The sequence below is a fragment of the Balaenoptera ricei genome, chromosome 4 (assembly GCF_028023285.1).
Source record: "Balaenoptera ricei isolate mBalRic1 chromosome 4, mBalRic1.hap2, whole genome shotgun sequence".
Lineage (NCBI taxonomy): Eukaryota > Metazoa > Chordata > Mammalia > Artiodactyla > Balaenopteridae > Balaenoptera > Balaenoptera ricei.
The window spans coordinates 155,787,915-155,804,232 of NC_082642.1; the positions used below are offsets into that span (position 1 = coordinate 155,787,915).

Sequence of the window (16,318 nt, forward strand, 5' to 3'; positions counted from 1 at the left end):
TAAGTTTTATTTGGGGCAGAATGAGGACTATAGCCCGGGAGATAGCATCTCAGACAGCTCGGAGGAACTGCTCCGAAGAGGTAGGGGGAAACGTCAGTACACATGTGATTTTGGTAAAGGGGAGTCCATGCAATCAAGAGCATATTTTTGGCAGAAGGTTGCTGCTAGTCACGAGGAGCAGATGTCAGCATGAAGGATTTTAGTGCTTTTCTAGATATGACGAGAGATGCAAGAATTGGGCTCATAAAATCTTCTCCTGAAAGCATCTAACTATCTGAAGACCTGTTCTGCGAGTCTTTCCCAGAGCACAGAGTGCCTCATTCCTGATCTCCACACCGAACTCCTTTCAAGGGGTGTTGAAGATCAGCAGCTGCAGCAGCTCCTGATTTAATCCTTGCAGAGGCAGATGGCAAGTGGCAGTTTGTAGCTGGCGTACTCCAAGAGGATTTGTGGGAAGCCAATGGGAGCTGAGGATCATAGGGTCCCTGGGGGAGGGAAACTGACACCAATGCAAAGCCAATCAGGGGACTCTCAGGGCCCCGCTGATGCAAGACCTGTGAGCTAATTCTAAAGCATTCCAATGCAGGGCCCGCAGGGTAAAGGGCCGAGGGGAGAATGTGGTTCTGGAAGCACCAAGCTAAGATAATGGTGGATCAGATGGGCTACTTATTCAAGGAATTCTGAAAATGTGGTTGGGAAGCCAGGCAAAGGGGAAACCCTGGAGCCACCAGGGAGCCCGAATGGGCTGAGCCTCCTCTTGGGAGAATTTCAGTGGGCTTCTGCCTTGGGCCAATTGTAGCAAAGACTACTTACCAAACCCTGATGGTTTGCATTTGTACCTATTTATTGATTACAGGAGAGATGTGGACAGCTTTTAAGATCACTGGATTCTTGTTCCCAGCAGATGGAATTTGACTAGGAAAGGGGCCAAGACTGACAACCACGTTGTGGAAAATGGGGGTGGCATCAGTTTGTCTTTATCATAGGGAATTTAAATTTGGGAGGAACCAAGGCAGTAAATTCCCTTATGTTTGAATACTGCTATTTCAAAATGTTGATGATTTAAGACCCTTTGACGTTTCTGTTTTGAAGAAAGATGAAATCTTCAGTCTTGACCTAGAAGTTAGGTGGGGTTTCATGGCAGCCTGTATAATTCAGAAATAATCAATTTAAGGTGAAATAGAGTGGCAATTTAATTATCCTGTCATTTATAAAAATCTTTAAAAACGTTTTATAATTTGAACTTTCCATGAATTGCCTAATGCACTGGTACAGCATTATTGATTTACATATTGAAATTCAGTTTGCTCCTTTTAAGACAGAGACAAAGGTAAAAACATTACACCCCAATCCCTTTCTCCCATGAGACCAAGAAGAAGACAGCATTTTAAAAATCAGACCCTGACTTCTACAGCAAGGGCAGGGCTGGCTTCAGCTTCTCAGCCGCTGGGCTGGTTAGTTCAATGAAGTGATAAGCCATCCAGCTTGGGAATTCTCTTTGCTAATATTTTTAAAAATTGTGAGCCCTTTACAAAGTAAATTATAGTCTTGTGAATCCTAATAGGAATTAAAAACATCGCTGTGTTATTTTTGCTTGGGCTGCGATGGAGAAATGACTACATAGAAGACTTTTATTTTAGGTGAATATAGTGTGAACATTAATGATCAACTCTTTAGTAATATTTCTTCTACATAAAGAGAGATTTTGACTTTTTCCCATTTGACAAGTGATACATGCTCTTTGACTTGCTCTAATTCAGTTAAATAAGGAAAAAACTATGATTGGTCAGTGAACATTAAAAATGACATAACATGATTAGCTTTGGGATTGAATATATAGGAAACTCGATTGAAATTTAAAAAAGAGACAAAAACGATCTGATATTTGGGATGCTTGCATTTTGTGCTTCAAATACCTTCTGTCTGTTTTTCTGGTTTTTGGATTGTTTTTCAAGGTTAAGATGGGAAGGCGTCTTGGCTATTTGACATCACATCTTTCCCGGCTGTGCACCCAGGCTTACATGGGCTTATTTGTGATGAACAGAAAGGCCAATTAGATCATGTGTTTTAGCTCTTTAACACGAGTTTTTATTTTATTTTATTTTTAAAATTTTATTGAAGTATAGTTGATTTACAATGTTGTGTTTAATTTCTGCTTATAGCACAGTGATTCAGTTATACCTGTTATATATATATCGTTTTTCATATTCTTTTCCATTATGGTTTATCACAGGATATTGAACATAGTTTCCTGTGCTGTACAGTAGCACCTTCTTGTTCATCCATTCTCTATATAATAGTTGGCATCTGCTAACCCCACACTCCCAATCCTTCCCTCCTCCACCATCCCTTCCCTTTGGCAGCCACAAGTCTGTTCTCTATATTTGTGAATCTGTTTTTGATTGTAGATAAGTTCGTTTGTGTTGTATTTTAAATTCCACGTATAAGTGATATCATATGGTATTTGTCTTTCTCTTTCTGACTTACTTCCCTTAGTATGATAGTCCCTAGGTCCATCCACGTTGCTGCAAATGGCATTATTTCATTCTTCTTTATGGCCGAATAGTATTCCATTGTATATATGTACCACATCTTCTTTATCCATTCATCTGTCGATGGACATTTAGGTTGTTTCCATGTGTTGGCTATTGTACTAGGTTGGCCAAAAGGTTCGTTTGGGTTTTTCACTAAGATGTTATGGAAAAACACCGAACGAACTTTCTGGCCAACCCAATAAATTGTTAATGCGAATTTTTAAAGTACCAGTCACATCCAGTAGACTCTTCTCAGATAAATCCAAGGTTTTTAGATAAAATCTCTGGCTCTGTTGAAACCATTTTGGGGAAATCTCATGGATTTGTACCTTTTGCTCCTCCAGCCCATTGTATCTAAACCGCAGCTCCCTGTGCTTCCTTCTCTAACCAACATTCAGTGAGGGATATAAATAACATAATCTTTGTGGCTCCAGATTTGGTTCATAACACTTCTGGCCGTGGACCGTCAGCTTCACTAATTTCTCTAGACGCCATAATATCTGCTTTATGCCCCCACCTCCTGGCTGGCAGGAGATTCAATCTGGGCGAAGCGTTTCGGAGACTCACTCCTCCTTGGGGACTTAGAGTCATCATGGGGTCTTCAGTGGTGACTGGAGGGGAGAGGGCCCTGGTTCTTTGTGGTGGTGACTTTGTGACATGGGTTTCCTGCTGCCTCTTGGCAGCTGTTGACGCTGGTCCCTCAGCTTGGTTCAGGCCCTCTGCCCTGGCTGGACGTGGCCATGCCTCTCACAGTGACCAGTCGCATGCTTCCTTGTACATCGTGCCCAGGTGCTACCCAGATGCCCCAGTGGTCCCTGGTTCAGCGTCTACATCAAGCAGGGCCTGGGTAGCACCACCTAGAACACCCACCTCCTTCTGCCCCCTTCTCTCTTCAATCTGGCTGCTTCATCTCCTCAGCTCCAAGCCCTAAGCTCCAAGCTCGTTTTTCCAGGGATTATCTAGCTTCCTCGCCTCTTTCAGCCCAGGATTTTGATAAGCAAGGCTTATAACTTCTTCCCTAGAGGCGGAGAACCAGAACAAGTATGAGGCTGTCTTCTTGGAGTGTGGGGAATGACAGTAACTCTATTCCCTCCCTCTAATTTTGGGTAGTAGGGAGAACAAAATGAGAATTCTTATCCTGGTATATACAGTCATACTATTCATGACAAGGAATACAAATGTAGTTTAACCTCTTATTCTGAAATGATTACAGAGTATGAAATGATTACATAGTAGAGTCCTGTGTGCCCTTTGCCTGGCTTCCGCTAATGATGACATCTCAGATGGCTGCAGTAGGAGATGGAAACCAGGAGTATGACATTGGTGCATCTCTGTTAAGTAGACTTGCAGACCTTATTCAGGGTTGGCCATTTTTTTCGAACCTTTCATTTGTATGTTAAAAGTCATTCCTCTGTGTGTTAAGAACCATTTTCAAGTGTGCAGTGGTAACAGCTCCCTCCAGCGGCTGGCGGTGTTAAAATGAGTGACAGACCAGCTAAGTGAGTGTCTGAGTTGTGTTCATCTGATCTCAACTATTGCACATGCTTACTCAGTACACACTTGCAAATGTTCAAAGGACGCCATTTTAATGGGGAAAATATTTACCGAAGAATATCACATTGATTTGAAAAAAAGAGATGAGGACAGAAACTGTTATCTCCTTTAGCGAGATGGACTTCCCCTGACCACCAACCCAAGCCTCTGGGGTTCTTACACACAAGATGCCGAGGTGTATATTTCCTACTTGCTGCCAGGTTGGGGCAGCGTTTGGGAGGCAAGATGGTGCATACTGAAAAGATTGCTCATTCCTGCCTCAGAAGATGTCACCTGTAGCTTCAGTCTCCCTGTAGAGAGGGGACTTCATGGTGCCCTTCCCTGATGAGCCAGGGAGGGATGAGGGGATAAGGAGGAGAGGGGAGGCTTGTGGACAGTAGCAGAGGAGTAAAGGAAGAAAGCAGGTCACCTCAGGTTCTGGGCACACTGAGAAGGGGACTACAGACTGGGGGTGTCATGAGAACATTATGAAACCCTGGAAATGGAGAAGACGCAGCTTGTTCATCTTGGTGTTTGGTTTCCATCGAGGTCGAAGTACTTTACATGGTATTCTTTGCTAACTCAATGGTCCTCTCCAAAATCTTCTAAGACCTTGGCTTGACTGACTACATGATTATGGTCTATAAATCTTCCCCACTTTGCTTCCTCCAAAATCTGTCTTGAGGATAGTTGCTCAACCAAGGGGTGGGCATTGGTTTAGGTCCTCCACAAGCTCGTGAGTCTAAGGCTGCGTCCCTGTATTGTCTGCAGATGGAGAGAACCCTGCTCTTGCCCCTGACCTTCAGCCTCTCTGAGGCTGGCTGCCCTCCTCAGGTCCCTCTGGACTGGCCCCCGCCCTCCTTCCACACCAGCCACTTGTCCTAATCAGCCACTGCCTGACACTCACCATGGCTGACACCTGTCCTTAGTCCTGGCCACGTGCCACATCAGCAGCCTGCCTCCCTGGCCAAGTTCCCAACAGAAATAGCTGTTGGTGAGGTTCTAAGACTTTGAAGGCTTCCTCTGATTAGCTTTCTTAGAAGAACAACAAGGTAAAATGATTTTAAGTTGTAACTTCGTCAAGTGAATGATTCATACCCTATCCTAAGATCCTGCAAAATCTCAACTTAATTGACCATGTGATTATAATTATCTTAAAAATAACCTTTTGCCAATACAATTATTTGCCAACCATAAAAATCAATCCAAGCATTGTATATAGATGACTTTTAAGGATCTACCTAATTCTGACACTTTATAATTCTGTGAGCTAAGGATGGATGTTTAAGTTTTTATTTAACTAATATATCACACCTCCTCCTAAGGAAAATTTGAGGCGTGAGTGGCATACATAAATACCTTCATTCAACATTTTATTGACAGACTGAACGCTGCCATATGCCGGGCAGTCCAGGGACTGAAAATGAGCTTCTATTCTGGTGGAGCTGGTGATGGTCATAGCCAAGGTTCTTCAAAGCTTACCTGACCTTTTGAGGCTAAGTATTTCTATAAATTCTCTGAGCAGTTACTTTCTCTATTTAATGTCTCTTTCAAGAAATTAAGGTCAATTCAGATATTGATAAAGCCCTAGGTCCCTTGGTAATTGCTGCTAGCTAACCTGTAAAAGTTGAGATTAGCACTTATTCCTGTAAGAACCCCTACTGCCCTCCAGCCTAGGTCTAAGGATAATCCCATTTTTAATAGTGTGTTTTTTGTTAATTCATTTGTTTCAGCTGTACACAATTAACAAAAATAATTGGATTTAGAAAAATGTAAAACTCTACATAGCTAACAATTCTGTGTTGCATATAGTGAATTTTAATTTGATCTCATGTGGATAAGAAGAAAATGAATGTTCTTTGAGATCTAAAGAGTAAATAGGAGACTTTATAGGTTCATTTATCTAGTCACTTAACACATTTATTGAGCTTATACCTTGGTTCCAGACAGTGGCTGGGTCCTGGAGATCCAAAAATGAATAAAGACACAAGTTGTGCCCCAAGAAGTACACAGACTAGTTAGGGAGACAGATAAATAAATGATGATTATGGTAGCAAATAAGAGAGTCCCTTAACTCAGGCTTATGGGTCAGGAAAGTCTTCCTTGAGAAGATCATTTTAAGCAGTGTCCTGGAAGGTGCCGCTGATGTGAGAAAGTTGTATGTGACTGTTAGCTGAAATAAAGAATCATGAGGCTAGAGAGGTGAGCAGGGGCCAGATCATGGTGGCCTTTCAACCGTTCTAAGGATTATGGATTTATCTTGAAAAGATGGAAAGTTTTCAACACGAGGGCAGCGTGGTAAGGTGGGTTGTCTTTTAGAGTGGCATCTCTGGCTACTGTGTGGAGAACAGGTTGGAGATAAGGAAGACTAGAGGTGATGTAACCCCAGTGAGAGAAGATGGCGGTCCTGGCAAAGGAAGGACAAGGCATGGGCAGAATGAGACAATATTAAAGAGGTGCAATCAACACGTCGCTGAGAAACCAACACCCGGCTTTTGCAACAAGTGCAGGACTCTCTTTTCCTGGACTTTATTTTAGCTTTAAAACTTGCTGTGTTGCCAGAATTAATTTGGAGATTCCCAGTGCTGGGGAACCTCTTGGGCTGACTCAGTCTTGGCTGGCTGGATCAGGTTTTCACATTTTGAATTTTCTTTGCCAGTCTCAGAAATCTGAGAGTATTGCTCTGGAGCTGGCCAAAAATGTGAGGCTGGGCCAGAGCAGGTGGCAGTGTGCTGGGTCCTCCACCACCTGCCTTCCATGAGAATCTTGAGAGGCAGCATGGAAGAGTAGGAAAGAGACTAAATTAGGAACAAGGAATCTTGAAGTGAGTCCTGGTCATGTTACTTACTTGTGGTCTGATTCTGGGCACATTACTTAACTCTGTGGTCTTGGTGTCCTCATCTGTCCATAGAAGGGACTGGGTAAGAGGATGTAAGCAAATATGAGATTGCTTTCAACTCCCTCAGTCCAAAATTCCATGAGCTCAGGGATGGGAAGGTTCTTATTTCTTTGCAATTTTAGGAGATATCTCCTGGTTCTCCCACTTTGATCTGGGGGAAATAGAAATTCCAGTGGGTTGGCAGAGTGGAGACCTGTTTGAGCCCAGAATGGCCTCACTCTTTCTTACCTTAAAGTTTCTTTCTTTAACCAGAAATCAGTGTTTAAATATTACATGGTTCAGAAATGTTATCATTTTGTTCTGATGCTGAAAAAGCTTTTGATCTGTTTTTATTAATTGGTTCAGAACTGAAGTAAAGGCATGCTTATAAGGACATAGAAGCCAAAAAGCCATAATTTTGTTCAAATTTTCGAATTGCTTACGTATATGGTTTGAAATTTCCCTGATAGCTCTATAGGTCTGCAATATGCTTTAGATATAGATACAGAATCAAACATATAATTAAGCAGTATTACTAATTAGTTATATTTTCTCAGGAGTAAGAGTGATGAAAATATGTCTTTAATTTCATAATATTCCAAGGACTTGAAATCTAATGCATGAAATAACGAGGCATTGCTCAGTTATCATATCTTTGCTATTGATATGTTTTCTCAATAAATAGATGCCTTTCATTTTGATAAACATGCATTTTTTTATAGTTTGCTTAATTTTCATTTATTTTTTAAATTAAAAAATTTTTATATGTTTTAATTTTTTTATTTTCATACAATTTTTAAAGGTCACTTTTAATTTACAGTTATTATAAAATATTGGCTCTACAGTTTGCTTAATTTTTAGATTCAACTTAAAAACTTATGCGAATTTATATTTTTCTTTCATTTCTGTTTATGGACTTAAGGAAGAAGAGGGAGAGACAGCAACAGAAGAGGTACAGTAGCATATTTCACAGTCATGTTGTACTTAATAAAAGCATCTTTTAGGTGAGAGAGTTGCAGCTTTAGCCACATTCTCCTTGTTCTTCATGATACAGAGAAGTGGATGCAACCCACACTCCCAGAAAGTCCTCCTTTAGCCTGCCAAGAAGAGAAATAAAATAAGATGGAGATACATTTATCAAAGGGAGATTGATGGGGAAACAGGGTGTGGCTTTGGACTCTTTTCTGAGCCTCCTGTGGTGAAGATGTCGTCAGTGAAGTCAGGCCAGGCTGGACCAAGTCCTTCAGTGGAGATTTCTTCTCTATTTTTTCTTCCCACCCCATTGAGTAGCACACACTTTATGCAGCTTGCATGGTGCTTACTGGTGTTGTTTGATTGCCTCCTATTCACTTTGTTGGTGAGGGAGGGATTCTCTCCCTCTGGTTACATGAATGGCACAACACCTGCCACTGGACAGGTGAGATGGACAGTGGTTTATTAGTCACACGTTCTCCAAGCCCAAGGGATGAGGCTATCCACACATGCAGGGCCCCACAGGGGGGGTCACTTGGGACCAGAGTGAACAATTGGGGGCAGTGGGAGGCAGGCTTTGTAGTATCAACAGGGTGGGGTGTCCCCTGGTCCACGTGGAGGATGTGATTGGCCTGTTTGCATAATTCTGGGGGATAAGCAGGCACTGTGTCTGGTCCCTTGATAAGGAGGGCTGCTCAGGTGGGAGACCCAATCTGTGGGAGCAGAAGGGGAGGTGAACCAGTGGTCAGGCCATTTTAAGTCTTCCCGATTTTACCAGATGTTAAGGCAGCAGATAATACTGAGTCTTAATTTTAGGTCTTGCACCACAGGTGTGTACCTTAGACACCATGAGGTTTAAACATGCAGCTCATCGCTTAGCATCTGGAAGATATTTGACATTAGGTAACCACATGGTTCCAGGATTTCTAGTGGGGATCTACCCAGGGGGAGCATTATTATTTGTATGTGTGTGGGGGTCTTTTTTTTTTTTTTTGGAGTAGAGTTGATTTACAATGTTGTGTTAGTTTTAGATGTACAACAAAGTGATATATATATATATATTCTCTATATATCCATATATATTCTATACATAGAATACATATGTCCATATATATATTCTATATATTGTATACATAGAATATATATATCCATGTATATTCTATATATTGTATATATAGAATATATATATCCATATATATTCTATATATTGTATATATAGAATATATATCATATATATTCTATATATTCTACACATAGAATATATATATTGTACATATTCTATATATAGAATATATATTCTACGTGTAGAATATATATCCATATATATCCTATATATTCTGTATGTAGAATATATATATGTATATATATATTCTATGTATTCCAGACATAGAATATATATCCATATATTCTATATATTCTATACCTAGAATATATATATATTCTAAATATTCTATAAATAGAATATATATATATTCTAGGTATAGAATATATATATCCATATCTGTATTCTATATATTCTATATATATAGAAAAAAATCCATATCTATATTCTATATATTCTATATATAGAATATATATATCCATATCTATATTCAATATATTCTATATATAGAATATATATATTCTTTTTCAGATTCTTTTCCCGATTCTTTTCCCTTATAGGTTATTATAAACTATTGAGTATAGTTTCCTTGCTATACAGTAGGTCCTTGTTGGTTATCTGTTTTATACATAGTAGTGTGTATATGTTGATCCTGAGCTCCTAATTCATCCCTTCCCACAAGGGAGCACTAACGACTTGAGAAGAATTTTTTTTTTTAACCCTGTTTGGGAGCATTTGCCCTTTAATTTGCATTTAAAATCAGTTTCTTTAAATATTTTAGTTACAGATTCTGAATAGTGAAGACATAGGAGATGCTGCAGGCACTCAGTACTGGCTCCCACCCCGTCCCCCTACCCCAACCCGCAGGCCTTGCTTCTTCGCTCAAAATGCATATGGACACCCTGCACTAAATAAATGGCCCCCCGTGTCAAGTGTCAGCAGCCTTAGGACTGGATGCAGTTGGATATGAAGCGATGAAGCCCAGTAGCTTTCATGACAGGATGTGAGCATTTAACCATGCTCCGAAGAATTCCAATGATTGTGCCCAGACCCAAGGCAGTACCTCAGAGGTGACATTTGCCATTTCCCCACTGTGTGGGAGCCTCAAGTTGGCTTGCCTGTCGAATCTGCACTTTATTATCTGGATGTTGGGGAGTTTTAACTTTAACCCCTAACAGGGATGGCATCATGTCAATGTGTGGATGAATCTTTTCCGAGGATGTTAGTGGATTCTGGGGGCAGGTCCAAAGTGACATTCTCGGATTCTCCCTACTTCTATTCCATCCTCTCATGTTAGCCAAATCTCAGTGACCTTTATTGTAATCAAGACTTTTAAGAATATTGTTTTTGAACATTTTTGGGTTAATCATTTAAAAATGCTAATCAGAGGGCTAAATTAAAAATGAAAACTCAAGGACAGAGAGAATATTTACCAAAAGTCACGTGTATTGTCTAGGTATTTCAGTGGAAGGTCATCAACATTAAAGAAGGTCCCAAATGTCAAAAGAAACTCCTTCCCAAAACTTTTGTTGATTTTTGAAATTACAAAAAATTCATAATCTTTATAGAAAATTTAGAAAATACAGATAAAAACAGAAAATAAAAATATCTTATAACCCCGTTACCCAGAGAGAACCACTAGCTACATACTCACATACACATACACATATTTATCAAACTTTGATGAATACGCTTCTGTAATCTACTTTTGTTCATGTAATTAATCTATACATTTTTTGGGGGGATGGTAAATATAGATCTGCTTCATTATTTTTAATATTATTTTATCAAACTAATCCCTATTCTTAGACCTAAAAGTTACTTTTAGCCTATTCCATACAGCGACTTTTCATTATCTATGTATCTTTCCAATAATAATTTCTTTAGTTTCTCTCTTACTAGACAAGCTTCCATTTTTTAAAATCCCATTTTTATATATAAAAATAAGACAAACGTATTATTAATTTGAAAGTAGTTTCAGATTATATATGTAGGTTGCTGATAACTTTGGCTTCAAGAAATTAGCTCGCTATAACAAATATAACCAGCTTATACGTTTAAAACCTTCATCCCTTCTGACAAAATTCTATTTGCTGAGATTCTTTCTGTATTTTATTCTTCCAACTGCCTTCTGAATTTTTAAAGGCAACAAGATGAGAGCAATCTGTTAATATGAGTAAAGACTCTATGCTTAAGAGGAGTCATGAAACTTGTTAGAATTAATGTTTTGCCCTGCAGAACCATCCCAGATTGTGGGGTCTGTGTTTAGGAAGATGATGTCTTTGTGTGTGTGTGTGTGTGTGTGTGTGTGTGTTGTATGTGTGCAGTGTGTTTGTGTGTTGGGTGGGGTGTGTAGGAGGCCCTCAACTCTAGTCTGATGTTTTACACTCTTTTCCTCACTGTATCTGTTGACCCTTACACTTTTCAATAATAATGTAATTTTTGTTACAATAAGACGGAAGAAATAACCGCGGAGGGTGCAGAAGGGGAAGCAGAGGAAGAGGAAGCTGAGAAAGGAGAAGAGGAGGGGCCAGGAGAAGAAGAAGGAGAAGAGGAGGAAGATTCTTAGGCCTTTTCATGCTTTATTCTTCCACTTGTCCAGGTAGCCACATCGCTCTGGGGTTGAAGGTTTGTTTATTACCGTCTGCCATGTAGACCACATTTCACTTGGTGATAGAAGTGGATTTCAATTCGATCTATTTGTCTGTCTTCCCGAGGCCCTGGGCTGCCCCTTCCTGGAGCCGCAGGGCTGGTGAACTCTACCGGACCCGTTTCTTGGGCGCTAGGGCGAGGAAGGCCTGTGGTTGGTATGATTTCTAGGAAAAAGCATAACTTTGAGGTGAGGAAGAGTTTGTTTTGTACTTGCTCCCTCCTCTTCCTCTTTATTTAAGTGAAAGCACAGGACGTGTTCTGTTATCAGCGTTCTATCACATGGACTCCTTTACTGACCAACATACGTATCCTTAGGAGAGTTTACAATCGATGTTCATAACAATGGCAAGAAATTACAACCTAAAAATACCACAAATCTGGCTGCTCATGAAAAAAGATATTGCTACTAGAGATTCAACGATAAGTGCTTGATATTACATTTATTCAATTATATTCATTGATTTGTATCAAAATATTCATTTATTCAATATTAGCCCAAACACTCATGTAGAAACACTTTGGAATATGGTGAAGTCACTTGAGGTAACTTTGACAAGTACACTTGCTGCCTTGTAATTTTTTTTTTAACATCTTTATTGGAATATAATTGCTTTACAATGGTGTGTTAGTTTCTGCTTTATAACAAAGTGAATCAGCTATACATATACGTATATCCCCATATCTCCTCCCTCTTGTATCTCCCTCCCACCCTCCCTGTGCCACCCCTCTAGGTGGTCACAAAGCACCGAGCTAATCTCCCTGTGCTATGCATCTGCTTCCCACTAGCTATCTATTTTACATCTGGTAGTGTATATATGTCCATGCCACTCTCTCACTTCGTCCCAGCTTACCCTTCCCCCTCCCCATGTCCTCAAGTCCATTCTCTACATCTGTGTCTTTATTTATGTCCTGCCCCTAGGTTCTTCATAACCTTTTTTTTTTTTAGATTCCATATATATGTATTAGCATATGGTATTTGTTTTTCTGTTTCTGACTTACTTCACTCTGTATGACAGACTCTAGGTCCATCCACCTCACTACAAATAACTCAATTTTGTTTCTTTTTATCGCTGAGTAATATTCCATTGTATATATGTGCCACATCTTCTTTATCCATTCATGTGATGATGGACACTTAGGTTGCTTCCATGTCCTGGCTATTGTAAATAGAGCTGCAATGAACATTGTGGTACATGACTCTTTTTGAATTAGGGTTTTCTCAGGGTATATGCCCAGTGGTGGGCTTGCTGGGTCGTATGATAGTTCTATTTTTAGTTTTTTAAGGAACCTCCATACTGTTCTCCATAGTGCTGCCTTGTAATTTTAAACTTATACTGACGATGAAAAAGAATTATGTACTTCTTAATAGTCTGGTGAGTGCCACATAAATACATTAATAAGATAATGATAGTGGGCATTGAGATCACAGGGGAAATGCTCAAATATTGTGGGCCATACAGATAAGACGGTAGGTATGAAAACATCGAAAGATCATTAAGAGCTATAAAAATATCTGGTTTAACAGACAGTTAGCAAATACCCATGTAAATGTTATGTTTTTATTGACATTATTTGACCTTGCAACCAAGGCAGCTGTTTATTCTCTAGGGCAGTGAGGCTTACAGTTTGCTCTGGTGCCATAAGTGTTCTTGTTAATTTAAATTAAAAAAATTTTAGTCTCCTTTCTGTCCATATTATGCCTCTGCTGAAACATGTAAGATAGATTTGGGGGCTGTTGATATCAGGGGAGCAGGAAGAAGAGGAGAATGAGGGAGTGAGCCCTGGACACACAGCGGGTCTTCAGTTAAGGTCTGCGGTCACTCTGGGAGCCTGTCTAGTGAAGGGTGGACAAAGGGTTCAACTGGATAAGGAAAAAGAAATCCCCAGTGCTTGTAAATATCGTCCAACAAACAGCTCTGCTCTATGTACCAAAGACCAATTTGAATATTATGAATCTCCCCTCTTAATTTACTTACACTTATACATAAAATACTACTATTAAAAAATGAATATATTTTTAGGAAATCTTGTAGCTGGTGGGAGTAACCATCACATTGTATTATCGAACCATGAAAGTTTCATCACTCCTTTATTCAAATTACAAAGCAAATCCAGCCCATCATTTGATGTTTTCCCAGGTGGTTTCTTTCAAGTTGTGGACACATAGACATCAATTTTAGGGCCAAATGATTGTCTTTTTGGAAGTGATCCCATTTCCTTTCTTTATTTTTTATTTTCTTCTAAATAAAAGAAAATAAAACATTACTATTGAGCAGTCTGTTGTCAGTCTGATTAGTGTCCCTAATCCCATTTCTAAGGAATGAATAGGGGCTCAGTTTTGGAAAAAAAGAAAAGTGGCGAGTTTACTTTTAGAAATTTTATCTGAAGAATGATGGGAAAGGAGAATATGCCAATGTTTATCATTATACCAACTCCCCCAACAGTAAAAGACTCATAAGTACTGTTTAAATTCATTTCCATTCACTCCGTTTGTAATGTTCTTTTAAAATTATTCCGTTTTAATGTACTTATAAAAAAATATTGAATGTGAAATGACACAGCTGAGAGGGAATCCTTCATGTAGCCAGATGGCTTTATAGGCTGATTATGGAAAAAAGAAAGGCAAATATCACTGTGGCCAGCCCATTTTGACTGTTTCTCTGATGGCTTCTAGTTTGGAATTACTATATTGTCATGAGGTCAAAATGCCTGACAGTGAAGGAAGGAATCAGACAGCTTCCTAAATCCCACTCCCGACCCCCGGAGAGATCCAATGTCCTTCTTGAAAATGCAACATGGCAGTGCAGTCATGCATTTCACTGGGCAGACCATTCAGTGTCTAAAGACAAACCCATCTCATGGCTCATGGATCTGCCAGGCATTTTATTGGAAAAGATGGTTCTAGGACTGTGGCAATGAATGGAACTATGAAACGTTTCTCATTTCCTGTGTTTGAAATTGATGCTAAATTGATGCCCCAGGAGAAGCAGTGTATAGTCTGAGACTGAGTTCTGTCTCCTAACAGGCTGATGCTTAATACTGACCTCTAGTCTAGCTGTGGACCATTTCAATGTCCTCCCCCAGGACTAAGCTGTAAATTCAGCCTCTCCATTTTCCATGAAAACGCAGCGGGGAAACTATAATTGAAGATGTCAACTTCCTTCTTTTTTTTTTAATGTTGAAATCCAATAAATCCAATTTATTTCCAAAGGCTGTTATGTCTTTATTTTTACATTCTTACATTTTCTTGCCTTAAGCAATGGTATTTTATGACTATTTAATTTCAAAATTATAAGAGAAACGGCCCACAGACATTCCTACCAGTATTAGGAGACAATGTCTACGTCCCTTTTACGATAATATCTGCTTAGTATTTACTTAACACTTCCCTTTTAATCATTCTCAATTCCTTCTGCATTTAAAAAGTTTTAAATTTTTTATCAATTTTTATTGGAGTATAGTTGCTTTACAATGTTGTGTTAGTTTCTGCTGTACAGCAAAGTGAATCAGCTATACGTATACATATATCTCCTCTTTTTTGGATTTCCTTCCCATGTAGGTCACCACAGATCATTGAGTAGGGTTCCCTGTGCTATACCGTAGGTTCTCATTAGTTATCTATTTTATACATAGTAGTGTATATATGTCAATTCCAGTCTCCCAATTAGTCCCAGCCCCCACTTCCCTCCTTGGTAACCATAAGTTTGTTCTCTACGTCTGTGGAAGATTTCAACTTCCTTCTATGTTTGATAGTTTAGCACAGAGAAAGGATATAAACATCATTTGGTTTTCCATGAGAAAAATTTAATTTCCTTTCTTTGCACTTGATGAGTAGTGGTTTCTAGAATAAAAAGCAATACTTCCCTTGATTGTATGTTGAAGAGTTCAGTTTTTGATAAACATTCTCTGTCTCTCTTTAACAGTCTTCTCCTTAATATTTCCCCTTTCTTTTAGGAAACCCAAGCCACGAAGCACCATTTCAACTCTCTTCCCACAAACCAAATTCAACAAAATGCTTTGGCCCGAAGCTAGCACACGTCTGTCAGTACATCCAGGGTTCACCGAGGAATTGTATGATCCGACACGGTTAGATCTCCATGCATATACCTGCTTAATCATATCAACATGAAATCAAATGTGAAGACAACACATGCCTACCTTCATGGGCCTGACATTTGTGGCCTTTGCTTAATTTTTTTTTTTTTTTTGCTCTGCATGAATAGACCTTCTAATACCCTGAAAAAAATTTCAAAATATAGAACTTCTCTTTGTGATATGACGAAAGTATTTCTTTGTATGTGCCTTATGCTACTTTTCTCAGAATTAGCTTTGAAAATGAAGAGATTCATAGAGAATAATCATACTAATAAAGATGAATAGCAAATATCTTGTCCCAAGGAGGAGATTTCTTCATTTCTAGTCTCTCTGTGTACAACCTGAACTCAATCTGTCTCTTGCAGAGTCTGAATGCTCAGCAGAACTTTTCTGTCTCCATTGGGATGGATCCTTTTTGTTGCACTGATTATTTGGTCCATGATTTCAAATGTTATGTCTTGTTATGTCGTATTTTATATTATTCACACAGCTGCATACATTGTCTCCGAAGCCTTGTTTAAATGTCACTACCGTCCACATGTGTGGGGGTCA

At 39.3% G+C, this 16,318-nt stretch overlaps 1 protein-coding gene across 1 annotated transcript in view; it reads left to right on the plus strand.

Moving 5' to 3' along the window:
* The window catches only part of SH3BGR (SH3 domain binding glutamate rich protein), a 47,349-nt gene extending 31,292 nt beyond the window's left edge, over positions 1–16,057 (plus strand). The window contains exons 6-8 of the mRNA XM_059921579.1: positions 7,868–7,897; positions 11,475–11,621; positions 15,626–16,057. Coding sequence (XP_059777562.1) covers positions 7,868–7,897; positions 11,475–11,588 — 144 coding nt within the window. The 3' untranslated portion in view covers positions 11,589–11,621; positions 15,626–16,057. The remainder of the gene's footprint in view (positions 1–7,867; positions 7,898–11,474; positions 11,622–15,625) is intronic.
* The last annotated feature ends 261 nt before the right edge of the window (positions 16,058–16,318 follow it).